The 27,741-nt window shown below is 55.4% G+C and overlaps 3 protein-coding genes across 4 annotated transcripts; 1 reads left to right on the forward strand and 2 right to left on the reverse strand.

Annotated features, from left to right (window-relative positions):
* Positions 1-608: 608 nt before the first annotated feature.
* On the reverse strand, positions 609-1,992 carry NOP10 (NOP10 ribonucleoprotein). Its single transcript, XM_039497225.1, has 2 exons — positions 1,811-1,992; positions 609-937 (listed from the first exon to the last, which is right to left on the reverse strand). Exons 1-2 carry the CDS (start codon positions 1,862-1,864, stop codon positions 797-799), a joined length of 195 nt encoding a protein of 64 aa, XP_039353159.1. The 5' UTR covers positions 1,865-1,992; the 3' UTR covers positions 609-796.
* A 3,345-nt stretch (positions 1,993-5,337) lies between these two features.
* LOC120379731 lies at positions 5,338-12,653 on the forward strand. 2 transcript variants are annotated; one of them, XM_039497224.1, is made up of 6 exons: positions 5,338-5,470; positions 6,647-6,775; positions 6,866-7,002; positions 9,508-9,788; positions 10,122-10,238; positions 10,351-12,653. In XM_039497224.1, the coding sequence occupies exons 2-6, from the start codon at positions 6,750-6,752 to the stop codon at positions 12,229-12,231; spliced, it is 2,442 nt and encodes an 813-aa protein (XP_039353158.1). In that variant the 5' UTR covers positions 5,338-5,470; positions 6,647-6,749; the 3' UTR covers positions 12,232-12,653. The 2 variants fall into 2 exon arrangements, with proteins under 2 accessions (XP_039353158.1, XP_039353157.1); XM_039497223.1 differs by lacking the exon at positions 5,338-5,470 and adding an exon at positions 5,771-6,416.
* A 394-nt stretch (positions 12,654-13,047) lies between these two features.
* Positions 13,048-27,437, reverse strand: LPCAT4 (lysophosphatidylcholine acyltransferase 4). The gene is made up of 14 exons (XM_039497386.1): positions 27,381-27,437; positions 21,270-21,412; positions 20,856-21,076; positions 18,140-18,252; positions 17,996-18,056; positions 16,917-16,975; positions 16,800-16,834; positions 16,552-16,606; positions 16,358-16,440; positions 15,522-15,647; positions 15,193-15,316; positions 14,616-14,714; positions 14,048-14,204; positions 13,048-13,395 (listed from the first exon to the last, which is right to left on the reverse strand). Exons 1-14 carry the CDS (start codon positions 27,435-27,437, stop codon positions 13,256-13,258), a joined length of 1,473 nt encoding a protein of 490 aa, XP_039353320.1. The 3' UTR covers positions 13,048-13,255.
* Positions 27,438-27,741: the final 304 nt, after the last annotated feature.

The following is a 27,741-nucleotide window of genomic DNA, read 5'->3' on the forward strand; positions in this document are numbered from 1 at the left end:
GTAGCGAAGTCAGTACAAACTAAAATGTCATACTGACAATGACTTGTTCATACTGCTCTACATACTATACACTGAAATGTAAGTACAATATTTATATTCCAAATGATTTTATAATATGGTAAAAATGAAGAAGTCAGCAATTAGTCAGTAATAGTGTGCTAGGACACTCTTGTATTTTTATGTATGATTTTATAACTAAGTAGTTTTGAAGTGAGGTGTAACTTGCGAGGTATACAAGACAAATCAGACTACTTTCCAAAGTAGTCTGAGAACCACTGGTCTAGTGCTACCAGTGACGCAGGCAGAATTAATTCCTGCTTCACCTGGAGCAGATCTGCTGTGAAAAACAACCCTGTCTCCCTATAAAGCTCGCCAGAGACAGAAAGTCAGCCCCTCTGCCCCACACCTTCCCCTGCAGGCCCACCCATTGCTAGACACAGCAGAGATCCCCTAGCATGAAACTGACCGGCCCGGCATCACCACTAGGCAGGTTTATTAGGAATTATTTTGGGAGTGTTCCCAAGCCTGTGTTACCTGGGAGGCCAGACTAGACCATCTCTTCTGGCTTTGAAATCTAGGGGTCTATGATCAAAACCTGACAGATGATGTGGGATCAAGACAATTTATTTGCACCCCAGAGGAACAGTGTATCCAGTTGGAGCTCGATATGGGCAATCTAACCCGGGTTCTTGCAGAGGGGCAGAGTACAGGGTCTGTGGGAGCCAGGGGCTGGATTCAGGGAGCAGCTAGACCCCATCTCAGCTCAGCCGCAGCTCCAGTAGGCTGGGCGCTCGGCTCACAGGATGGCCTGCGGCTGTTGGGTCATCAGGACGCCGAAGCGTTTCTTGATGGTGATGCGGTGGCGGGAGTACTTGTCATCTGGGGAGAAGCGGGCAGGGTGTGCAGAGCAAGTCAGCTGGCCAGAGGGGTCCACTTTCTGCCAGGGATAAGACACAGGAAGGACAAGACATGTTAGAACAACCCGGGTCTGACTCACAGCCCCCTGCTATCCCAGTCCTGTGCTCCCCCTTACCCATGTCTGCTGGTGCCCACCCCTCCTGACCTGCAGCCCCCTGTTAGCCCAGCCCTGCGGGAACCCCTCACTCCCAACTCGCAGCCCCTGCTAGCCCAGCCCCGTGCCCCTCAACTCTGCCGGAACCTCTCACTCCTGACTGGCAGCCCCCTGCTAGCCCTGTCCTGCCCCCCCAGCCCTGCGGGTGCCCCTCACAACCCATGCTAGCCCAACCCTGAGCTAGACTTCCCCCAGCTCTGCCAGAAACCCCCACTCCTGACCCACAGCCCCCTGCTAGCCCCGCCCTGTGTGTGCCCCTCACTCCTGACCGGCAGCCCCCTGCTAGCCCCACCAGCCCTGCAGGTGCCCCTCACTCCTGACTCGCAACACGTGCTAGCCCAGACCTGGGCTTCCCCCAGCTCTGCCGGAACCCCCCTACTCCTGACCTACAGCCCCCTGCTAGCCGAGACCTGGGCTCCCCCACAGCTCTGCCAGTGCCCCCCCACACACCGACCCACAGCCCCTACGGGGGCCCCTCACTCCCAACCCGCAGCCACTGCTAGCCCAGCCCAGCTCTGACCCCCCCCCCTTTCCCAGCTCTGCTGGTGCCCTCACTGCTGACCCGCAGCCCCTCCTAGCCCAGCCCTGGGCTTCCCCAGCTAGTGCCTGCCGAGCCCCGGAGCCAGGACCAGGTAGGATGGGGAAGGGACAGTGGGAAAGGTTCGGAAGAATCCGGATTGGGACGGGAGTCGCCAGCTCTGCAATCCGGATCGCACCCCGGGGGGAAGGGGGGCTCACCTTGAGGGTGTAGACCCTGTCACCCTGCGCGTTGAGATAATACTGCAGGAACATGCTGCACAGCCGGGCCGCCTTGCGACGCACGTGCTGGCGATCCCGGGGCCCCGCACCGCAGGGAGGCCAGCGCAGCGCACGCTGGGAACGGTAGGGCGCTAGCCCCAATGCACTCTAGGAGAGGGACCGCCCACTGCCCGCAATGCACTCTGGGAGTTGTAGTGCGGTCTAGCCCCAATGCCCTAGGGGAGGGACCGCCCACTGCCCGCACTGCACTCTGGGAGTTGTAGTGCGGTCTAGCCCCAATGCCCTAGGGGAGGGACCGCCCGCTGCCCGCAATGCACTCTGGGAGTTGTAGTGCGGTCTAGCCCCAATGCCCTAGGGGAGCTGCAGGGTCACTGAGGAGGGACCTCCAGCCCCAGTGACTAGGAGGGATGGAGGGTGTGTACCTTAATGCCCTAGGGGAGCTGCAGGGTCCCTACCAGAGTTGTAGTGTGTTCCAGCCCCAATGAACTCTGGGAGCCATTCCCTGTCTGCCCCCAAAACCTTCAGAGAGTTGTAGTTGTTTGGCTAGCCGGGTGCATTATGGGAGTTGTAGTTTCTTAGCCAGTATTCCAATGCTCTGCACCCCAGTGCATTTTGTGATATGTCCTTTCTGAGCTTCTAACTTCCCTGCTCCCAATACAGCTCATCCAGCCCCATGACCTAAACCGGGGTGGGCAAACTTTTTGGCCAAGTGCCACATGGGGGAATAGAAATTGAATGCTCTCAAAATTGGGGCTGGGGTGTGGGCTCTGGGGATGTGGAATTTGGAGTGTAGGAGGGAGCCCCGGGCTGGGACTGAGGGGTTTGGAGGGTGGGAGGGGGATCTGGGCTGGGGAAGGGGTTCAGGAAGGGATGCAGGTTCCGGGTGGGGGTGCAGGCTGAAGTGAGGTTGGGGATGTGGAATTTGGGGTGTAGGAGGGAGCTCCGGGCTGGGACTGAGGGGTTTGGAGGCTGGGAGGGGGATCAGGGCTGGGGAAGGGGTGCAGGAAGGGATGCAGGTTCCGGCTGGGGTGCGGGCTCTGGGGTGGGGCTGGGGATGAGGAATTTGGGGTGTAGGAGGGTGCTCTGGGCTGGGATTGAGGGGTTTGGAGGGTGGGAAGGGGTTCAGGAAGGGATGCAGGTTCTGGCTGGGGGTGCGGGCTCTGGGGTGAGGTTGGGGATGAGGAATTTGGGGTGTAGGAGGGTGCTCTGGGCTGGGATTGAGGGGTTTGGAGGGTGGGAGGGGGATCAGGGCTGGGGAAGGGGTGCAGGAAGGGATGCAGGTTCCGGCTGGGGGTGCGGGCTCTGGGGTGGGGCTGGGGATGAGTGGTTTGAGTGCTCTGGGCTGGGATCAAGGGGTTTGGAGAGTGGGAGGGGGATCAGGGCTGGGGCAGGGGGTTGGGGCATGAGGAGAGGCTCAGGGGTGCAAGCTCAGAGGGGCACTTACCTCAAGCAGCTCCCGGAAGCAGTGGCGTGTCCCTTCCCCAGCTCCTACATGGAGACGTGGCCAGGCAGCTATGCCCCCGCAGGCACTGCCCCTGCAGCTTCCATTGGAACACGTAGGAGCCAGAGCGGGACCATGTCACAGCTTCTGGGAGCCGTGTGGTGCAAACCCCAACCCAGCTGGAGCACCAAGGGGACCCAGCGCCCCGGCCAGAGAGGGGCCGAGTCACATGGTGCAGCTTGCTGGGCTAGCTTAAAATGGCTTGTGGGCCGTAGTTTGCCTACCTCTGACCAAAACCGTTCGCCATAGGTGCCAACTCCGTGGGTGCTCCGGGGCTGGAGCACCCACAGGGGAAAATTGGTGTGTGTTCTGCACCCACTGGCAGCTCGCTGCCCCGCCCCCTGCCCCAGCTCACCTCTGCCTCCTCCCCTGAGCACGCTGCATTTCCACTTTTCCCCCCCAGTGGCCAGCGCTTGCGCCGCAAAACAGCTGTTTTGCATGGCAAGCGCTGGGAAGAAGGGGGGAGGAGGGGGCACACGGTGTGCTCAGGGGAGGAGGCGAGGCTGGGGTGGGGATTTGGGGAAGGGGTCTAATAGGGGCAGGGACTTCGGGGAAGGGGTTGGAATGGGGCCGGGGAAAGGGTGAAGTCGGGGCGGGGCCAGGGGCACGAGCACCCACCCAGGCCAGGGAAAATTGGCACCTGGGCATTCGCCCCCTCTTAGCTCCCCACACAAACTCTGCAGATGCTCAGCTGCCCCACTGCACCGTGTGTATTGGAGTCTCTTGGCTCCCCAGTGCACCCTGGGATGTGTAGTCTATTAGCTCCCACTGCTCCTTGGGGGTTGTAGTCTCTAACATCCAGTGCATTCTGGGAATTGTAGTATCTCCCCCATCCCAATACCCTGTGACCATTGTCATCCCCTAATCCTGTCTTAATTAGCCTTATACTGTAAATAGGGAATAGTCACTGAGCAGGTGTGTGAATGATTGAAGGATTAGAAACACACCTTAGAATGAGAGACTCAGTGAGCTCAAGGTATTTAGCTCAACAAAGAGAAGGTAAAGAGGTGACTCAATGACATTATATAGGTACTATTAGGGGAACAAATATGATGATGAGCTCAAAGGTCTAACAGGATCCAATGGCTGGAAGTTGGAGCTAGACAAATTCAGACTGGAAAGAAGGCGTAAATTAACAGTGAGAGTAATTAACTACTGGAATGACTACCACTGGTCATGGTGGAATCTCCAGCGCTGGCGACTTTTAACTCAAGATGGGATGTTTTTCTAAAAGGTCTGCTCTAGGAATTATTTGGGGGACGTTCTCTGGCCCATGCTATACAAGGGGCGTTCAGAAAGTTTCTAGCCTTACAAAGAAAAAACAACCCAATTTGCGTTCTGTTGTTTATTTATTTTTATTATAATTCCCCTTGACACCAATGCACGGGCCCATCTTGGAGAAGTGCTTGCTGTGCGTGGCCAGAAATGCCTCCACTGCTGCGACCGCCTCATTATTGCATTTGAAACGCTACCCACGAAGGTCCTCCTTCAATCTGGGGAACAGGTGGACATCTAAGGGAGCCAGATCTGCTGGAGAGGCTGGACGGGAAGCAGTTGAAAGCCGCATTAGCTAGCTGTGGCCACTGGGACGTGAAAGATGACACGTCCTGTAGAAGCAAAAAGCTCCAGAGTATTCCTGGAAACGCCACATTGTGCTCTCACGTTCGGGGCACCTGCCTTGCTGACCCGTTTCTTGTCCCTGAGTCTTCAGGCAACTATGCACCTGACTGTTGATCTTTCCCTCTGGTGTAATGGCTTCTCTGGGATGTCCTGACTTTGGCTCATCCTCTGTGCTGATCCGCCCTTGCTTAAATTCGGCAGCCCCATTGTTTACAGTGGCACCGTCTCCCAGCATCCACCCCCCCCCCCCCCGCCCCCGACATGGATGTTCTGTGCATTCAAGCCATTCTTATGCAGGTACTAGCTCCCTACCAAACTTTCAGTCTTCTCCGTTTTTAGATCTTTGGTGACTGACTCCCTGCATGTTCTGCACAGGTGAAAAACTGTCTTCTAGCAAAGAGGTGCATCAAAGTGACAGCATGTTGGTCCGCGAAATCTGTTGGGCCCGTGTGTCCTTAAATAGGTTCGGCTGGACCTTTTCTGAGTTACCCTAATACAGATGATTCCTTATGGCCTGGGTATGAGCAAAAGTCATGTCCATGCGGCTCCTTTCCTTAGTATTGGGGGCCACACTGAAAGCCTGGCAGCTGGGTAGAGTTTTTTGCAGGGTGTCCTGGTTGCTCTAATGTTAACCCCAAAGCCACAGGAGCAAACCAGGGGATGATGAGCTGGGATTGAGGGGCACCAGAACAGCTGGGGGATGGGGAGCCCAGGTCTGGAAGGAGGGGGCTGCGGTCAGGATTGAGGGGCGCTGGCAGAGCTGGGGAAGGAGAATCTTAGGATCAGGCTCTGAATCCCCCTCCCCCGTCGGAACCCCCCATGTCTCCGGGTTCCGGATTTGTTTTGATTCGACCTGGCAGCTGGGGGGGGGGGAGTGTGGCCCCAGGGCCAGATTGGGGCGTGACTTTCCCAGCAGCCCTTGCTCTCTGGCGGGTGCTGCCAACACCCTCTGCAGAGAACGGCCTCCCCTTTCCCTCCCCGCTCATGCTCCCCAACCCTCTCACCCCTCCTTGCCATGACGTCCCAGCCCCACCAGGGCCCCCCGCTGCCCCCTCTCCTGCTGCCTGCCTTCCCTGGTGCTGCCCTGCTCCTGACTTCACCCGATGTCCCCGGGGGCAAGCTCATTGTCAAACTGAAGCCAGAGGGGGCCCAGGAGCCGTCCCGGGCACAGACCATCATCCTGACGGGGGCGCCGGCGGGCTGGCCCCCCCCACGGCGGGACGGGGCCCCCATCCGGCTCCAGCTGGCTGCCGGGATAAGAACCGTCCTGCTGAGCAAAGCCGGGGAGGACCCAGGACCTAGGGAAACCCCTCCAGTCCGGGCACCCCCCACCAGCGACCCCTCCGCCTCCTGCACCTCCAAGGGTGTCTACGAGAACTATCGGCGCTGGCAGCGCTACAAAGCCCTGGCCAGGCGGCACTTCCCGGGCACGCCCGACGCCGAGGCGCTGGCCTGCTTCTTCATGTGAGAGCCTGGAGAGACTCTGGCTGGGACAGCAGGGGCTGTGGGCTGGGAGTGAGGGGCACTGGCACAGCTGGAGGGTGGGGGTTCCCAGGTCTGGGCTAGTGGGGGGCTGCAGATCGGGAGGGAGGGGCATCGGAAGAGCTCCTGGGGGAGCCCAGGGCTGGGCTAGCAGGGGGCTGTGGGTTGGGAGTGTGGAGCTCCCTCCGGCGCTGACCCAGGCTCCCCCACAGCCCCGTCTTGCGGTCGCTGACCCGCCTGCGCCCCGAGCTGGCTCTGGAGGAGGGGGTGCCACGTGCCGTGCAGGAATGGGAGCGCAGCAGCAACTTCGAGCGCATGATCTTCTACGAGATGGCCGAGAAGTGAGTCTTGTCCTGGCCGCCCGAGGACTGCACTGGAGATCCCAGGGCTGTCGCCCCAACTCTGAGCCCAACCCTCCTCCTCTTCCTCAGGTTCATGGAGTTCGAGGCCGAAGAGGAGCTGCAGATCCAGAAAATGAAGCTCCTGAGTAGCTCCCAATTCCAGCCCCCACCCGCCGACCCTCCCAAGCTTCCCAGCCCACCAGCCACCGATGCTGGACAGCAGCAAGGTACCTTCCTCCTAAACCCCCACAATACCCTGGGGGAAGGAAACCCCCCTTCACAGGTGATAGGAGATAGTCACTGACTGACTGCAGGTTCCCCACACCCACCCTGATTTTTTTTGGATTTTTTTTTTTTGCACAAGCCTTTCACTTTGGCATGGTTTTTGCAGACACCCAGCACCTTTGGCTTTTGCACATACCTAGAATGTTTGCACCTGCTGTGCAGTTTTTTCCTTGTACCTATCAACAAGGGGGAGGGATAGCTCAGTGGTTTGAGCATTGGCCTGCTAAACCCAGGGTTCTGAGTTTAATCCTTAAGGGGGCCACCCAGGGATCTGGGGCAAAAAAAATAAAATAAAAATTGGTCCTGCTAGTGAAGGCAGGGGACTGGACTTAATGACCTTTCAAGATCCCTTCCAGTTCTAGGAGTTTGGTATGTCTCCAATTATTACCTAACTTGACCTGGGTTTTTTTGTGCACACCCAGCACTTTTTCATGATTCTTGCACATGCCTAGAACCTCCTCTCTTTTTTACACATACCCAGCATTTTGCAGTTCTTGTATGTAACTAGACTTTTGCACACTCCCAGCAGTTTTGTACTTTTGTAATACGTAGAACCTTTGCACATACCACACCCAGCACTTTTGCATGTTTATTTGCATGCACCTAGAATCTTTGCATGTTTTTGCACATACCCTTTTGCCCAGTTTTTGCACGTACCTAAAACCTTTGCACCTTTTACAGTACCTAGAATGTTTGCACTTTTCACATCTACCTAGAACAGGGGTGGGCAAACTTTTTGGCCCGAGGGCCACATCGGGGTTCTGAAACTGTATGGAGGGCCGGGTAGGGAAGGCCGTGCCTCCCCAAACAGCCTGGCCCCTGCCCCCTATCTGCCCCCTCCCACTTCCTGCCACCTGATGCCCCCCTCAGACCCTCCACCCCATCCAGTCCCCCTACTCCTTGTCCCTTGACCATCCCCTCCCAGGACCCCCTGCCCCTAACCACCCCTCCGGGACCCCACTCCCTAGCCAACCCTGCCTGCTCCCTGTCCTCGACCGCTCCCCCCAAACCTCCGCCCCATCCAACCGCCCCCTGCTACCTGTCCCCTGACTGCCCCCCGGTACCCCCTCCTCCTTATCCAACCACCTCATTCCCCGCCCCCTTACCATACCACTCAGAGCACCAGGACTGGCAGCCGCGCCACCCGGCTGGAGCCAGCCATGCCGCCAGGCTGCCCGACAGGAGCTCGTAGCCCCACCACCAGAATGCTGGCGGCACAGGAAGCTGAGGCTGCGGGGATGTGGCGACAGCAGGGGAGGGGCTAGGGACTAGCCTCCCCGACTGGGAGCTCAAGGGCCGGGCAAGATGGTCCTGCAGGCCGGGTGTGGCCCGCGGGCCATAGTTTGCCCATCTCTGACTTAGAAGCTTTGCAGTTTTTGCACATACCCAGCGCGTTTGCCCAGTTTTTGCACATACCTAGAACCTTTGCACATTTTTGCATGTATCTTTACACATTTCTTGCACATACCCAGCACTTTTGCATGGTTTTTTTTGCATGGACTAGAACAGGGGTGGGCAAACTTTTTGGCCTGAGGGCCACATCGGGGTTCGGAAACTGTATGGAGGGCTGTTAGGGAAGGCTATGCCTCCCCAAACAGCCTGGCCCCTGACGCCTACCACATCCCACCTCTCCAACCCCCCCCCCTCCTTGTCCCCCCTCTCCTGGGACCCCCCCCCCCCCCCCCCCCCCCCCATCTAACTGCCCCCCGCCCCCTCCCTGTTCTCTGCCCCCAACCCCTATCCACACCCCCACCTGCCCCCCCCTCCCCCCCCCCCCTGTCCCCCCCACTCTGCCCCCCCCCCCCCCCTCTCTCTGACCCCTTACACATACCCACCTGAGATGAGGAGGACAGCCACCACACTGCCCCCCAGCCAGCCCCCACCACGCACACTGCCCCAGCAGCAGCCAGCCCCGCGCCCCAGGCTGCGCATGGTGTGGCCTGAGGCTGCGAGGGAGGAGGGGACAGCAGGGAGGGGGGGGGCAAGCCTCCCCAGCCATGGTCGTGGGCCGGATGTGGCCCGCGGGCCGTAGTTTGCCCATCTCTGGACTAGAACCTTTGCATGTTTTTTTTTTGTTCATACCCAGCACTTTTGCACAGTTTTTGCACGTACTTAGAACATTTGCATACATCCAGCACTTTCACACAGGATATTTTTGCACAGACCCAGAACCTTTGTACATTTTTTCCCTACTAGCCTGGTGCCACTCCACGTTCCTTTTGGCTGGGTGGAGGTCACTGATGACGTTACATCCCTCCACCAGGAGGCATTGGGTGCTGAGTGGAGGATCCCAAGGACTCTGGGTGCTGGGTGGGTGGTCCACGGTGGTGCTGGGTGGGGGCATCCCTGGGGATACAGGGTGCTTCCTGGGTGGGGTTCCTGAGTGCACAATGCACTGGGTGGACATCCCCACAGTCCCTGCATGGCGCTCTCCCTTTCCCTGGCAGTGTACATCCCCAAAAAGGCGGCATCCAAGGGGCGGCAGCCCCGGCGCCGTCAGCGCCGCCTGCCTGGCCCGCTGGCCCCAGGGGAGCCACGGGAGATCCCGCCTGAGGCCGTGAGGCAGTACGCCGAGATCATGGAGGGGCTGCGGCCCAGCTGGGAGGAGGAGGCTGGGGAGGCCGGCGGGCGTGGCGAGCCCCAGAGCCAGGCACAGGGGGCACTCCCAGACCCCACACTACTGCAGTATGTCGAGCAGCTCTGTGAGGACGAGAGCTTCGTCTGCAAGGTGAGTGTCTCCCGCGGGGGGCGTCACATCCCACCCATGGGGCCCTCAGCTCCCAGCATCCAGGGGGCACAGACTTGGACGGGGATGGGACCCAGGTGTCCGGGATGGCAGGGCAGGGCCGTATAGCTCCCAGCCCCTGTGGGTAGAGAGCAGGATAGGGATGGGACCAGGTGTCCAGGTCAGCAGTGTAAGGTGCTCATCCCAAGGGGGACCCATAGCTCCCAACCCGCAGGGGGGAGACCAGGACAGGAGATGGGACCCAGGCATCCAGGTTGGCAGCACCGCACCAGGGCCTCGCTCTCACCCCGCTTCCCCTGCCCCTTGCCCCCGCAGGTGGAAGCCGTGATCCACCCCCAGTTCCTGGCCCAGCTGCTCTCTCCAGAGAAGAGATGCGACCCCCTGGATCTCAGCGAGGAGCTGGAGCAAGAGCTGGGACTCACCCCAAGCCAGGTACCACCCCACACGGCCACTGAGGAGCCAGACCAAGGAGAGTAGTTATCTCTCTGCCCCCTTTACACAGAACCCACCCCCCACAGTGACCGCCTTTCCTCTCTCCCCACAGCTGGTTGAGAAACGTCTCCTAGCCCTCTCAGAGGAAGAGCTCAGCCCCCCGGCATGCCCCGCCCCTCATTTGGACTCCACCCCCTCCCAGTCTGAAGAGGAGGATGAAGGCAGCAGCCAAAAGGGACCGGCCAGCTATCGGCAGGCCATGAGCGGACCCTCACCCCCCAGGGGCAGCGGGGCTAAGGGCGTGGCTCTGGGGGCAGAGACACCAGAGGCCCCCACCCCGACACCTGTGCAGCCATCCCAGCCACGCCAATGGCAGACAGGAGATGCGGCAGCTCCAAGATGTCTGTCCCCTCACAAATGTGGCGACGAAGGGAGACTATTAGCCTCGCTGAGGAGTCGAGTTGAGAGGGTGTCCCAGCAGCCTCAGGGGCAGGGCCAGGATGGAGGCCGAAGGGAAGGGTCAGCAGTCACTCTGGGCACAACACAACCTGGCAGCCAGGCCTGGAGCATAAGATCACAAGGTGACAATTTGGTAGGACCAGCAAACCTTGCGTCAACTCCCAGCGGATACAGAAAACAAGATGGTGGCCAAGAAGGGAAGGTCAAAAGTCAATCTGAAGCCAATGCTGATGCAGAAGGACTAAGAGATGCCCCAATGGAAACAAAGTGTTGTTGCCAAGGAGACAACCTGGTGGAAGCAGGAGCTCTGGAGTCAGGTCTCAATGGACATGGACAACAAGATGGCTGCCAAGGAGACACGGTCAAAGGCCAACCCCAGGCTGGATGGGAACCATTGGGAGACATCCCAAGTGCCACAGGCCAAGCCAATATCGTGAGGTCACACAGGGACAACCTGGTGGAACAAAGAGCTCTAGAGTCAACTCTCAATGGACATGGAAAACAAGACGGTGGCCTAGAAGGGAAGGTCAGAGGTCAAAACAAGGAGGCTGATTGGAGTGAAGCCACCCTGAGAGAGCGTGATCTACAGCCTGGGAGCATGAAGTTGAGTGGGAACAACCTGAAAGGAGAAGGAAGCCCAGCATCAACTCCCACTAGGCCTGGAGAACAAGATGGCAGTCAAGCAGGTCAACCAACCAAACTGGAGTCTAGGGTGGGTGGTGGCCACCCTACAGTGTTACTACTCAGCAGGGCCAATGGGCAACCCTTAGGCCTCTTTGCTCGCCCTCTGGGTGCTGATGGGCGAGGGGAGGGTGAATTGCCACCAGTGTCCAACATTTACAGCCAACGTCCTGACCCACCTCCCCTTGGCCTGAGTGGCCCGACTGGACCTGCTGAGGCCCGGACGGCTTCAGAGGCCAAGTCCAGTTGCCGAGCAGAGCCAGAATGGAGATTTGCAATAGAGATGGAGTCAAGACAGCCTCACCTCCAAGATGGTGGCAATAGTGAAGGCATTGGAGTCAAAACCACGGCTGGACCTGGAGATCCAGAACAATGTGAGGCAGGAGCTACCAGGGGCTGCAGCAATGGGACCAGTTCCAGGGATGATAGAAAAGAGGTGGGAGAGGCAAGTTCAGCCATGGGCGATGGCCCCTCCAAGATGGCCACAATTGCCAGCTCAGAATTTCCCCCGGGGGGCATGGAGGATGCTGGGAAACATGATGATGATGAGGAAGATGATGAAGAGCTGTCTATTTTTTCCTCTCTGCTGGCATCAAAACTCCATCTCTCCAGTCCCGAGGGACCTGTTGGCTCTGTCCCTGCCCTGAGGGACCGAGTGGGGACCGACAGCAGAGCCCTCTCCCCAACTTGGGAGCCAGTGAGATGGGATCCCATGAGGAGACGCTCCACACGGCTGTGCCCAGGTGGGGTGCTCGATGGGTCACATGCCATGGACGCCGGCGTTCGGCTCAGCCATAAGAGGAGGAACGACAGTATGGCTGCCAGGAGGAGCAAGCGCCTGCGCAGCCAATGAGAGAGGGCAGCCATGATGAGGGTTGACTGCAACTGGCTGAAAAGTTCCAGCTAGGGATATTTGTGGGTGCCTTAAATTCCTTCTTCAGCCAATTGCTGGGTCCTCTCTCCTCCAAGCCCCACCCCTTTGAGATGAAACAAAGAGCACTCTGGCAGATCCCCCTGCCCCTTGGAACATTGAGGATGAAATGGAGAGTCCTCATTGACTGGAAGACCACCCCGTCCCCATGCATGCTGATGGAAGTGAGGGCTCTCATTGGCCGACTCCTCCCAATTCTCAAAGTCCTGCCTCCTGGAACGTAGAAGGTGAAGTGGAGGACACTGATTGGCTTCCTGTTGAATGGGCAGCACCATTAGGAAACATGGTGCCGGGGGCAGAGCAACCTTGTCATTTACTGAGTCAATTAAAGGGATTTGGATCAATGTTTTGGCCCCAATCATGATGGCATGGATCCGGCTTCATCTAAGGCAGAGCTGAGAGTGGGGTCTTGCTGAGGGGGCTCCCTAGGGCTGTGTCCCTTTCCCGCCTCCCTGAGCCAGCCAGCCCCCTGCCCTGGGACTGGATCGGGATAATTACCTTAGACTGGGAAACCCCCTTGAAACTGCCACTGAAGTTTCATGATGTGGCATGAAGGTGACCTTGAAACCACTGTATTAAATGTGAAGGCCCAGCCCCAGGGCCCTCTGACACCCTCTTTTCCAATGAAGGCCGCTCAAAACCACCTTTGCTTTAAAAGTTAGTGTGGAGATATATATATATATATATATAATATTTTCATAGAGATATAGATATTTGATATATAAAATAGCATTTGTTTACATTTTACAAAACAGAAGAAACCCAGCCCACCCGCCTCACTCCAAAAAATAAAATAAATTCCAAAATAATTAAAATAAAATAAACCCCCCTCCCCCGAAATCGGCTGTTTCCTCCCCATTTCCTGTAGCCCTGAGTTGCTGGGTGTGTCCCGGGTAGCGAGTGTGCTGGGGAAGGGGTGTCACTGTATGGTGGGGAGGGGCATGGTTCAGTCTGCCTTGCTCTTGGTGTGGGGGAGGCCGTTGGCGTGGGGGGTGGAGGCCCGGTGGGTGGGCACTGGGAGGCACAGGTAGGTGCTGAAGAGTGGAGCATAGTCAGGGTGGCGCAGGGCGAAATCCTGGAACTGACCTGGCAGGGAGACAACGAAGGAGAGGGTGAAATAGTCGCTGGGCTGGCTCGGCCACCCCTTGGTCCGTCTGTCTGCCCCCTCCCTCGTCCGTCTGTCTGCCCATCCGCCCTTCTGTCTGTCCGTCTGTCTGCCCTTTCTTCCATCCATCTGTCTGACTGTCCATCTGTCTGCCCTCTCATCTGTCTCTCCGTACTTCTATCTGCCCTCTCGTCTGTCTGTCTGTCTGCCCATCCGCCCTTCTGTCTGTCTGTCTGCCCTCTCTTCCATCCATCTGTCTGACTGTCCATCTGTCTGCCCTCTTGTCTGTCTGTCCATCTGTCTGCCCTATCCTCTTGTCTGTCTGTCTGTCTGCCTTGCATGTGTAGCCTCCCTCTCTTTCTCTCTCTTCTTCCCCACGTGTCAGTTTCTCTGTCTACCCATCTGTCTGTCTGTCTGCTGGGCCTCCCCCTGTCTGTCATTCTGTCTGCTGGGCCTTCCCCCATCCAAATGCATGTCTGTCTGTCTGCCTGTCTTCTGGCTCCCCACACCTGTCTGTCTGCCAGAACTCCTCCTTTCTGTCTATCTGCTGGGTTCCCCCACTCCCCGCCCCGGTCTGTCTGTTGGGTCCCCCCGTCTGTCTGCCAGGCCCTCTGCCTGTCCGGGGGTGCTCACCGATGCTCAGACCGTGGTGGGGCTCAGCCCCCCCCAGCGCAGCGAAGAGCTCGGCTCCGTCGGCCCAGGGCGTTCCCAGCAGCAGGCGCAGGATGGCACAGAAACCCTCCCGGGGCAGGCATGGGGCCCCCTGCCCGGCCCCCACTTCGCAGAACAGCTGTGGGGAGGGGGAGAGACAGTGTGAGCATGAGAGAGACCCCACACAATCCCCATGCCCCCAGTTCCCCATACACCCCCCACAGCTCTCATATCCCCCCGCCTGTGGCCCCCAGATATACCCCACCCAGAGCCCCTATATCCCCCCACAGCCCCATTATCCCCCAGATACCTTCACCCACAGCCCCTGTATCTCCCTGCAGCCCCTAGATTCCCCCCCGACTCCCAGATACCCTCCATATTCCCCACATATACTCCCCCATTCCACATCCTCCAACCCAGCCTCCTCCCCCCACCCTCTATATCTCCACACATACCCTCCCAGACCCCTCCCCACATACTCCCAACCCAGCCCCCCATATCCCCATCCCAGCCCCAACCCCAGCACCACACACTCCCTGCCCCCCCCCACCCCGAAGGCCAGGCGTGTGAGCTCCTCGGGGCTGTGCCCCCCCTCCAGCGCCTGCAGGGCCAGCCGCACCGCCCGGGCGTCCACGGCGCCCCCCATGTCCTGGTGGACAGACACACGGATGGGGGTTACCTCTGGACACAGAGCCCCACACAACCCCCTCCCCTGCCCAGGGGTGCACTTCTATGCACCCCGGGCAATCCCCTTCCCCTCCCCCACACCGGGGCAATTTCCCACCTCCTGGGGCAATTCCCCTCCCCGACCCCTGGGGCAATTCCCCACCCTCTGGGGCAATTCTCCACCCCTGTGGCAATCCCCCTCCCCTCTCCCACCCTGGGGCAATTCCCCACGCCCTGGGGCAATCCTCCTCTCCTCTACCACCCCTAGAGCAATTCCCCACCCCCGGGGCAATTCCCCTCCCTGACCCCTGGGACAATTCCCCTCCCCTCTCCACCCAGGGGCAATTCCCCCCAGCCCCGATGCAATTCCCCCCGAGCCCCAGGGCAATCCCCTTCCACTCCCCGCTCCAGGGGCGCTCTCCTCCCCAGCCCTCTCCCACTCCCTCCCTGCCCCCTGGTACCTGCTGGAAGTAGGCACAGAGCTCCTCAGGTGCCTCAGGGTGGGGCAGCCCCAGCCAGTGGGCAAGTTCCTGGCACCCCAGAGTCTCTGCTCCACCATCAGGCAGGGGCCCCCCCGCGACCCACCTGCAGGGGGATCCCCATGTGGGGGAGAGAGAGGTCAGAGACACGGGCAGTACAGCCCTGCCCCCAACGCAGCACTGTCCCATCTGTCCCTCCCCTACTGCCCATCCATCCTCCCCTGCCCCTATTGCCAACCTTCCCCTCCCCTCCCCCACCTCCCAACCTCCCCCCACTTCCTCCTCCCTCCCTCTGTCTCCCAGCCCCTCACCTGGCCCTCCGCAGCGCCCTTTCCAGCTCCCAGAGCCGGGGCTCCAGCGCCACCCGCAGGCGCCCGACCGCCCGCACCGGCAGGGTGCCCACCAACTCGCACTCGGTGGCTGGGACGCCCAGCGCCCTGCGGGGAGACAAGGGCAGGGAGTGGTCAGATTGAGGGGTCCCCCCGACGCCGAGCCCCCTATTGTGTCCCCCCGAGTGCCCCAGACCCCACTGTACCCGCTACAGTACCCCGACCCCCCGTATCCCCAACAACCCGTGTACTTCCCTCCAACCCCCCATATGTACCCCGCCACATACCCCTCAGAGCACTGACCCCAAAAACTCTCCATGTGGCCATGCTGGCCCCATAACCCCCCTGCCAACCCCTCCCAGGACCCCCGCACCACCTCCTCTGACTACCCCAACATGGCCCCAACCCCCCATATTCCCAGCTTCAACCCCATCTGAGTACCCTGGTAACCCACCATCTCTCACACTGTGTCCATGTCAATCCCCTGAGGCCCCAAATACCAACACACACACCCCCCCACATGCCCTCCCACGCCAGCCCCCTCTGTGCTCCCTTCACCTGCCTCCAGGGATCCTGTGACAACTGCTGCCCATGGCCCCCCCACACCAACTCCCTGGTACCATGTGCTCCTCCCATGTACCCCTCACCCCATGTGCCTCAGACACCTTAGGCCCACCCCGTGGTGCCTCACGCCAACCTCCCCACCACCACCTTACTTCAATATCCCTTGCCAAACCCCAAATGGGTGCCCCCCATCCTACCCCCCTGCAGTGACCCCCAAGGGGAGCCCAGTCGGCCCCCCCACCAGGACCACTCACCGGGCCATGGCTCTCTGCACGTTGCTGGCGTAAAGTGTGGGGTTGACGCTCTCTTCGGCACTGGGCTGATAGACGGGGAGGAACTGGAAGAGATAAGGGGGTTAGGGGGCAGCAGGGAGTATGTGAGGAGCTCAGCCGGGGGGTGTTGGCCCTACTGCCCTGGCACGGCACTAGGGGGCGCTGTGCAATCTCACCTCCACTTCCACAGTGGTGCAGAGTTGTGATGCCGTCAACCAGATGACTTTGAGCCTGCGGGGGGGAGAGAGACATGACACTCCAAGTTAGCCGTTCAAGCGTACAGCAGGGGGCGGCAGACAGACAGCAGTGCTCATCCTCTCCAGCAGGGGGCAGCAGACAGACAGATACACAGCAGGGCTCATCTCCTCCAGCAAGGGGCAGCAGACAGACAGACAGACAGACCCCTCCCCCATGCATAACTCACACTCCGGGGCCTTGCCACGCCCAGGTTGTCGAGTCCTGCCAAGAGAAGAACAGAGGCGTTGGTTGTGCGGCCCGACCGCGCCATCCACCCGGCCCGTTATCCCTGCCAGACACTCACCAGGCTGTTGGGGTACCGGACGAGGATGGGCTGGATAGGAACCCCGGCAATGAAGGCACCTGGGAGAGAGAGACAACCCGTTTACACCAAGGCTTTCACTTTGGATTTACACGGGAGTGCAGAGAGGGGTGTAGGCTGTTACAGTGTCACCTGCATACACGCAAGGAGTTACGCCTGGCACACAGAGAGGTTAACAGCCTTTCCGCTGAGGATCACCCTGTGGGTTATTGTCGTTTGCTCTGGGTTTACACTTGGGTAACTCTAAGTTTACACAGTGTTTACTCGGATAGTTACTCCAGAATTACACCGACTCTAGCTTTACAGTGGATTTTTGCAGCGTTTCCTTGGAGGGTTACTCTAGATTGACACTGAGGTTACTCTCTGCTTCTTCTAGGTTCACCCATTGGTTGGTTAGCCAGTGTTTACACTAAGGCTGCTCTACATTTACATTGAGGTTCACATTTCAGTTTACATAGATTGGTTCTCTAGGATTGCCCTGAGACTGGCCACATTTACACTGATGATTGCTCTGGGTTTACTCTGCGCTTCAAACAGAGCAGCTACTCTCAATCCACACAGCGAGTTATTCCAGGTTTACACCAGATTTACTCTGTGCTTCAAACAGAGCTGCTGCTCTTGATCCACACAGCATGTTACTCAAAGTTGACTCCAGGTTTACTCTCTGCTTCAAACAGAGCAGATGCTCTCAATACTCACAGTGTGTTACTCCAGGTTTACTCCAGGTTTACTCTGTGCTTCAAATTGTGTCACTACTCTCAATCCACGCTGCAGATTACTCCAGGTTTACCCTTATCATATACAGGGGATTACATCATGTTCCACAACAACGTTTCCTCCTGCTTCACACCCAGCGCGTCTGTGCTGCTCACACTGGAGTTTCCTGCAGCTCCGCCTGACGATCTCACCCCCCTAGTCCCAACCCTGCAGGGAGGAGTCTCTGGGCTCGAGAGTCATTACACCCAGGCCCTGCTTGACCAACGGGAAGGGGGTTCTAGGGTGGGGGTCGCCCTAGTCCCCCCACCCCTATGTGAGCCAGGCTGTGCTGCCGGGCCTCATACCTGGCTTAAACTTCAGTAAGGCTTTCTTGTTAGAGCAGGTCCCCTCGGGGAAGAAGAGCACCTGGGGGAGAGCAAAGGGGAGAGTGTCAGATACCTGGGGTGATCAAGGGAGGGGTGGGAATTGGGGAGGGGAACCAGTCTCACCTGTGGCCATTTTCCCTGGGATGTGGCCCGGCTCTTCACCTCCTCTACCACCTTCTTGCGGGAGGCTGGGTCGTGGCGGGACACCAAGATGGCTTGGTTGAACCGGAGCAAGGCTGAGGGGGGCAGAGAAATGGGTGAGGGGAGCAGGCCATGAGGCAGGGGACAGACCCACCACCACCTGCTGCCACTCAACTCCAATGGACCCACCACAGGTCCTCACCCTGGGGCCAGCTCCTCCACCTCCCCTCTCTCCCCATCCCCTCTCCTCTGCCTCGCTGCTATCCACGAGCCCCTCTTTTCCCCACCCCCCATCTCCTCCTTTCACAGCCCCTCCTCCTCCTGCCCCAAACCCATGGTGCTTTCTCCATCAGGGGAGAGACCCACCAAAATGGGGAGGATGGGACATCGTCGGACCCGGCTCTATACCCCACTGTTACCTATCAGCTCTGTGTTCTCGGGGAACCAGGGCGCAGTAGCCAGCCTATCTGAGACAAACACCCCCAGCCTCTGCTTAAACCAAAATCGATCAGAAGAGAGACTTACAAAAAGCAATGAAAAGGCCGTGGGAGACATCCCTAAACCCCTGGTGTAAGGGTGACAGGATTAAGGAAACTCCCCTGGCCTCATCTGCATCAAAGATGGGACAGGGAGGCATCTCCATTAGCTACAGAATGGAGAACAGATTCCAAGGCAAGAACCGCACAGAACTCTGGGACCAGAAAATCAGGGAAGCAGTGCATCATGGGGGATCTCTGCTCCAGATGTCAATGAACCCACGCCTGCACACACCCAGCCCAGTAGTTATCAGACCAATTCCAGTAATGAATCCTTGATTAGTGTCCAAAATGGTGAAGCTCCCTAGTTGCATTGTGAGCTCCCTCCAAGGAACACCGTCCATAGCCAGGGAATCATCAACTCCCATTGTCTAGCCCAGGGGTAGGCAACCTATGGCACGGTGCCGAAGGCGGCACGTGAGCTGATTTTCAGTGGCACTCACACTACCCAGGTTCTGGCCACCAGTCCGGGGGGCTCTGCAATTTAATTTAATTTTAAATGGAGCTTCTTAAACATTTTAAAAACCTTATTTACTTTACATACAACAATAGTTTAGTTATATAGTATAGACTTATAGAAAGAGACCTTCCAAAAACACTGAAATGTATCACTGGCACGCGAAACCTTAAATCAGAGTGAATAAATGAAGACTCGGCACCCCACTTCTGAAAGGTTGCCGACCCCTGGTCTAGCCTGAACAAAACAACTGTGGTATTCTCCCTTGAGCCATCAGTTTACACATAAACAAATCTAGTGTTCTCCCTTGAACCATTGTTGTTTCCCTACAAAACCCCCTACCCATGCTCAAGTAAGTGCTCTCATGCCTGGATCCAAAATCTGCATCAGTTCCATTGGGACGTCATCTTCTCCTGAGTGATCGTGCTGGGGGCTCTGCCTGTCTCCAGCCCTCCGGACCCTCAGCTACCACCACCGCCTGGGACCCCTGATCGATTCAAGCTTCGCTCTCTCGGTGGAGCCTTCTGACCCTGACCTGTGTGATCAGGTATTGTTTTCTAAACCTGACTTTTATAATCAAAATTAACTTAGATTTAATATTATAACTGTTTTGTTTGTTTGACTCCCCTATGGTTATTATCTGGCCATAAATAACTCTCATGGTTAAGCTGGTTGCTTCTCTCTCTCTCTCCCCCCGTCATGGGTGTTTTTGGTTTCCTCATTTGCTCTGCAGCAACACTCCTCGTACCTAAGCTAAAAGATCCCTGCAGCGCCCAAAAAGCCTGTGGGGTTTGCTCACCAAGTGGGTTACTACCAGAACAATTGTAATGTGAAAGTGGGGATAGGGACATGCTGAACCTGGGACATATGAGGGTGACAGATTGAAGATGCTACTCGACCCAGCCTGCTCAAGTATGCTCTGTTCTGGTGCGGTGCCTATGACATACGAAGGTGACAGCTTGGAGGTGCTGCTCGACCCAGCCTAATGAGTCCAGGGACATATAAGAGGTCAGCTTGGGAGTGCTGATTAATCCAGTACTCTCAGAAATGGTGTATGTGTGTGTGTGTGTGTGTGTGTGTGTGTGTGTGTGTGTGTGTGTGTGTGTGTGTGTGTGTGTGTGTAAAACCTAGTCCTGCAGGATAGCTCCATTGGGGGGGAACTTGCAGCAGGGAAAACTAGAGCTCCACATGAGAACACAAGTGACACAAGCAGCACATTGACAGAAGTACAGACATCTCCCCATCCCCCCTGCAGAAGAGTAACCCTAATAAATGAGCGTACCCCAAAGTAACGGGCAATGCTGGTAACATTCACTTCCTGCCCCATCCCCTGTAGCTGGAGCCCCATGGACCCTGCTCCCCATTCACCCCCCATGACTGGGATGCCCCTTCTGGAAGGGTCCTGGGGGGGAACCATCAAATGGGGAGACGATCCAATCGAAGGGCCCATATCCCCACCCCACTCTACCATGGGCCCTTCCAGCCGATGACCTCAAGGTCCCTCAATGGCATCATCCAACTGGCAGACCATGCAGTGGAAGGGCCCATCTCCCCTCTCCTCCCCACCCCAGGGGTCTCTTACATCCTATGACCCCAACAGGCATCATCCAATGGGCCCTTCCATCTGATGACCCTAACGTCCCCCACTGGCCTCATCCAAAGGGCAGACCATGCAACGGAATGGCCCATCCTCCCAGCCCCTTACCTCCAATGACAGGCACGTGGAGGTTCTCTGTGCGGGAGACCACCATGGGAAGGTCACACGGCAGCAAGATGATGGGGTCGAAGAAGGTGGAGTGGGGGGCGGCCACCAGGATCGGGGCCTCCAAGCGCGATGCCCGCTGCCCCCGCACCCGGATCCGCATGAAGCCGAGGAGGAAGAACATCAGGCGGCTCAGGAGGTAAACGGAGCTGTGGGAGAAGGAGCTGAAACGGAAGAGATGGAGACGGTGGCTGTGGGGGGAGCACAGGGCTGGGACAGCAGGGGGCTGCGGGTTGGGACTGAGGGGCATTGGCAGAGCTGGGGAGCGGGAACCAAGGGCTGGGCTAGCAGGGGACTGTGGGTCAGGATTGAGGGGCACCAGCAGAGCTGTAGGGGGTGTGTGGGGGGGTCTCTTACCTCCTCCAGTCCGTGAGCGGCTCTTTCAGCTCTTCCCCGGACCGGTGCAGCACCTGGAGCAGCGCGAAGGGCCACATGAGAAAGAGGACAACGAAGGCCAGGGCCACACGGAGCGGGGCCAGCACCGTCCCCAGTAGGTAGAACTGCGAAGCAACGGGAGAGACGTCAACACCCCAACGCTGACTGCCCGGGCCCCTCCGGGCAGCGTGGGTGACCGGATCCCCTCAGGTCAGCATTGTAGGGCTTATCTCCACCAGCAGGGTCCTGCACTCACACACGCACACGCAGAGTTCACCCAGCCTGGCAGGTTTTCCTGGGCCTGGCCTCACTGAAAGGATCGCAGGCCAAGGACTCCCCATAACACAACACACAGAGCATCCTCTCCTTAGTGTGTATTGTCCTGGGGCTGACGCTCACAGGGCAGAGAAGGGGAGCCCCAGGGAGGTGTTACAGGCCCAGGATGGCAGCCAAGGGCAGCTGTCAGCGGTGGCTTGGCCAGGGGTTGTGATCATGTAGCAGGGAGTTCCAAAGGCCTGCGTACGTCTAACACAGCCACAGTGATTTTGAGCCATGCTATGTTAGCTTTGGCTACACATGCCTGTTGCTCTGTGTGTGTGCACGCGCACCGTCTAGGTCTTGTGTGTGTATTGCGTTATTTTCTGCTTGTGTGTGTAGGTATTTTGTGCACTGCAAATGTTTTGTGTGTGGATTGAGGATGTTTTGTGTTATTTTCTGTTTGTTTAGTTGTTGTGTGTGCACACTGTGTGTTTTGTGTATGTTCTGTGTGTCATGTTATTTTCTAGTATCAGAGGGGGAGCCGTGTTAGTCTGGATCTGTAAAAGCATCAAAGAGTCTATAAGGTGCCACAGGACTCTTTGCTGATGTTATTTTCTATTTGTTTCATTTTTTATGTACAGTGAATATTTTTGATTTATTGGGTTATTTTCGGTTTCTGTGTTTAGTTGTTTTGTGTACTGTGGGTGTTTGTGTGTACTGTGTTATTTTCTGTTTACATTTTTAGTTGGTTTTTTTTTGGTGTACTATGGATGTTGTGGGTACACTGTGGATGTTTTCTGTTATTTTCTGTTTTCTTGTTTAGTTGTTATTCTTGTGTGTTTGTGTATGTTTTGTGTGTACTGTGCTATTTCCTGTTTATGTATTTAGCTGTTTTGTGTACTGTGGATTTTTGTGTGTTTGAATATTTTGTGTCATTTTCTGTTTGTTAATACACAAACAGCTTAGGTGTCTGTTGTGTATTGCGTGATTTACTATTTGCGTGTTTGTTTATTTTCTGTACTTGTTTGCATGTGTATTGTCCTCTACTGGGTGGGTAGGGACACTGTTGATTCCGTTTGATCTGTGGCTATTTCGCATTTCTTGTGGCTTTTTTGTGCGGTTTGTGTTTTGTGGTCCGTTTTCTGAAAACGATTTGACATCCGGGGCCAGATTCACCAATTTCTTTCTGTCCATTCACTTCATTATTAATACATATGCTAATTATACCAATCACAGCTCCACACAGTCCCCTGCGCAGCCAGACGCAACCCCAGTTAACGATTAATAAATAATAATACAAGAAGCTTACATCAGTACTTTGCTAATTCAGGGCCTGTACTAATCATCATCATAAATATTATAAATGTAGAAATTCTTGGCTATCACTGGGTCAACCTCCAATTCACACAAAACTTTATTAGCCTTAATAATAAAACAATATATGTTGTCAATACAACCTACTCTGGGGTACTTGCTGTGTATTTTATGTTGCTACAACTTTTCATTTTTTTTTAGTCAGAACTGCCTTAAACTACCTTAAATGATGGCACAGAGGGAAACTGAGGCACCAAAGGATACATTTTTAAGGGCTCCGAAATCTCATCTTGTTCTTAACTTTATATACTTTGACTACATCTTTGCAGCACTGAGATTTCATAATTAATAATAATAGTCCATTTTTATAGAGAAATGTCATGATTTGATCTAGACAACCCTAGCGGTTGCTGAATTAAATGATTAATAATAATAATTACAACTGGAAGAATTAGGGATTTGGGCATCTCTTTGGAAAAAGTAATGTTTCGGTTGGATCGAAAATGACCATTTTTTTTGTTGAGGGTTGAACAACCCATTTAGTTTATATTTTGACCATGGTTAAACACTTTTGGCTCTTTTCTAAAATAAAAATAAAATAAAAACAAGAAACTAAAATGAAAGGACATTCTGAAGCGAGACCCAGAAAATCAAAACATTGTGTTTCAAAAATGTCAGCATGAACCAACTTGATTTTTATTTGTTTGGTTTGTTTGTTGCTGTAATAAACAATTTGGTCAAATTGACATGAATCCACTAAATATTCCAGTGTTATTTTTCACTGGAAAAAAGAGTCAGCTGAAAACCCAACTCTAATAATAATTAATAAACTCAGCATCATTGTGGCCAGTCCTATCTGACACAACATGAAGTAATAATGTTAGTAATAAAGATAAATATTATGAGTTCAATTTCATCTGAACAGGAAATAGGTAATGTACTTTGATTCCAAAAGGAAATATTTTTTAAAGGATAATTGTCCTTAATACACAAACTCCAGGATGTGACCCATTTGATCCCTGAAGATGCATAACTAATTAGCACTGAGAATAATTAGTAGGATTAACTTTAAGGTTGAGTCTCTGCCCTTGATCTAAGCCAATACAAAATGAAATAAGATTCATAATCAGGATATTGATTAGTAACACTCCAAGGTGTGGGCTATTCAGTTTGTCTACAAAACTAACAAATTAATATGCTAATACCTAAACATGTATGGAGATATGCTGATCTCATAGAACTGGAAGGGACTCTGAAAGGTCATTGAGTCCAGTCCCCTGCCTTCACTAGTAGGACCAAGTACTGATTTTACCCAAGTTGCCCCCTTAAGGATTGAACTCACAGCCCTGGATTTAGCAGACTAATGCTCAAACCACTGAGCTATCCCTTGCCCATAATAATAATAATAATAATAATAATATTCAAAGTTAAACAGTTATTAATATTGGCGGATTCTCAGAATAGGAGACAGTCTATGCCAGCTAATGGCAAATGGAAATTATATTAATATTAAGGCCAATAATTATGACTAGAGACACTCCAGGATTTGCCGTATTCAAACTCAGCAGACGCGAAAGTAAATGCTTAATTCTGCCCACACCTACGCACGAGCTGAACGTTACTAGCAGCCCTAAAGGTGAGCCCGTGGCCAAGCATTTGCAGCCTGGCAGTGGAATTGAACACTGGTAATAGTAACGATAAATCATTGTATTCCAGAAAGTGGGTGGCCCACGCCCGTCAACAGGACGAGGCATCCTAGCACGCAGCTGGGAGATGGGTTAGGGAGAGGTTAATAACTCTGGGGCGATTTCACCCAGTCAACTCCCTCAACTCCCGCAGATGCTACACAAATGAATAATACTCAGTAACGCCCCAACCCTCCCTCTCTGTCATTAATAGCAGCCCGGTGAGCCATGCCAGGCCAGCTGAAGCCCAATGGCAATAATAAGAATATTAAGGTTAATAATGACTAATGCAGAGACCTGAGTCATTGGATAAGAACCATTGACTCTGAGCTCACTGGAGCAGAGATCGTCCACAGCCGGGGCTATTAGGTGCTACCGTAATGCACCTAATAAATAACGTACCGTGCCTGGCGTCCTGGGCCACGACTGGGGTTCCTAGATGCTACCGTGATACACCTAATAAATAATGTACAGCGCCTGGTGTCCTGGGCCGCGACTTGGGTTTCTAGGTGCTACCGTAATGCACCTAATAAATAACATACGGTGCCTGGCATCCTGGGCCACAACTGGGATGTCTAGCTACTACCGTAAAACACCTAATAAATAACATACAAAGTCTAATACAATGACGTACTGGGCCATGAATGGGGTGCCTAGTCGCTACCATAATACACCTAATAAAAAATGTACAGCACCTAGTGTAATGAGGTCTTGATCCATGACTGGGGTTTCTAGGCGCTACCGTAATGAACCTAATAAACAATGTACAGAGTCTGACACAATAGAGTCCTGGGCCATGACTGGGTCTGATAGTGCGACCGTAACACACCTAATAAATAATAATTGATGTCACCCCAAGAGATGCAAACCAAATGAATAATTATCAATATTACCAGGGCAGAATATTTAGCATCAATGTCAGATGATGTCAAATGAAACAGCAATATGAATAAGAGAAATAATGACTATTAATAGGGATTTTACAGTGGGATCCTAGATGACCCCAAATGGAAATAATTGGCGTATGAAGGCTAATTCATATTAAAAGGGGATCTCTAGGATTTGACTTAGCCCCTGTGGGTACTAAATCAAGGATTAGCCCTCAGTATTATCTGAGCAGAGTTTTGCTATCCATGTCTGCAAAAAATGTATGAATATTAACCCTATTTATTAATAATAGGAATTTCCCAGCTAATGGCAAATGGAAATAATCTGTTTATTAGGGCTAAGAATAGGGAAGCTCTATAATTTCTTAATATGGAAACTCTAGGATTTGACTTGCTCCCAATGGCTACAAATTAAAGGAGTGATACAATTAATGACTGTATTAATCTCTTCAATTAATAGAGATTTTTGGCTGTCAGTCGCAGCTAGTACCCTGGGAATCCTGGAAAGATTGAAACCGTTTGCTTCAAAGCTGTCAAAATGAATAAATTTGATTTTTAAATTTATTTCTGAAATATGTTTTCTGGAATAATATTAATATGTTGCTCACAATAATCTATGGTTATTGCTAATAGGGATTCTCTGGAATGGGAACCGGCTACTCCCAGCAGATATAATCCAGGCTCCCATAGCACCTAAACCCCTTAAACCCCATAGTAACACTCCCAGACCTGTATATTAAGGCTACTAATTAGGAATGCAGCATCCCTGGTATGTGCTCCTCCACATCCCCCCTGAAGGACCCGCCCTCAAGTTTTGACCTATAGTAACCCTGGAGCAGAGGACCTGTTAGGGCAGAGCAAGCCCTCTCCTGCAGGGGAAGGCCGGGGGTACTACAAGGGGGGCTGTGAAGGGGGACAGAGGGAGGATATGGGGAGTTGGAAGGTGGAAATGGAGAGTCTGAGCATGGAGCTAGATTGATAAATACAGGGGGTGTATGGAGATAGATAGATAGATAGATAGATAGATAGATAGATGGGAGCAGACAGAGGGGGATGGCTGGATTAATATGAAATAATACAATAATAGTGACAGAAAAATAATCAGGTAAACCAGACAGCTGCTCAGCTGGTCCAGACCAGTCCCTGGACCCCCGTGTATGGGAACCTGCTCCCAGCGCTGGGACCCAGGGGGCTGTGGGTCAGGAGTGAGGGGCACGGGCAGGGCTGGGGGGGAGGGGGGGGGCTGCCCTGGGTAGAGTCTCTAGAGAAACAGGATGTCAGTAAACGAGGGGAAAACGAAAGAGAAAGGGAAATGGAAGCCGATGCCCGGCTCCTCCCGCCCTGCGCTGGGCCCGGCTCCCCCCAGCGCAGCCTGGGCTACAAACCAGCCAGGGAGGCTGCCGCATCCGCACCCCCGAGCCGCAGTGGGGTGGGGAGACCCCAGCGCATTGCAGGGGAGGGGGCTCCCAGCGCCCGGTGCCCGCCAGACACCGCAACCCCCCGCCCCGACACTGGGCTGCCCCCAACACACCTCCATCCCCCCACAGACACTGGGATCCCCCCAATACACCCCCATCCCCCCACGGAGACTGGGAGCCCCCAATAAATCCCAGCCCCTCCCATCCCTTCACAGATACTGGGATCCCCCCAATACACCCCCATCCCCTCCCATCCCCCCACGGAGACTGGGATCCCCCAATACACCCCCATCCCCACACAGATAGTGGGATCCCCCAATACACCCCCATCCTCCCCATCCCCACGGAGACTGGGAGCCCCAACACACCCCATCCTCCCATCCCCACGGAGACTGGGAGCCCCAATACACCCCCATCCCCCAGACACTGGGAGCCCCAATACCCCCATCCCCAAACCCCGCCCCAAAACAACCCCCAGCCCCACCCCCAGCCCCACACCCTGGCTCTCAGCGCCCCCCGCCGCCGCCGCGCCTGGACGAAGGGGCTGGGGGCGCCCCCCTCGTCCCGGCCCCGGCTGCCCCCCTCCATCGCCGCCCCCCCGCGCCCCCTCCGGGCTGGGAGCTGTGGCTGCCGCCGGAGCCAGGGCCTAAGTGATGGGGGGGGGGGGGGCCCAGACGGACATGGGGAGGCGGGACCAGGGCGCGGTGTCCCCGGCACAAGGGGTTGGGCTACGGGCTGGGTTGGGCAGCGTCTCACTCCTGCACCGCTCCATCCAGCCCCCTGTGTGTGTCCTCGTGTCTGTCCGTCCAGCCCCCCGTCTGTCCATCCATCCCTCCCTCTGCCCTCCAGCCCCCTGTCTGTCCATCCAGCCCCCTGTGTGTGTCCCCGTGTC

The sequence above is a fragment of the Mauremys reevesii genome, linkage group 13 (genome assembly GCF_016161935.1).
Source record: "Mauremys reevesii isolate NIE-2019 linkage group 13, ASM1616193v1, whole genome shotgun sequence".
Classification (NCBI taxonomy): Eukaryota; Metazoa; Chordata; order Testudines; family Geoemydidae; genus Mauremys; species Mauremys reevesii.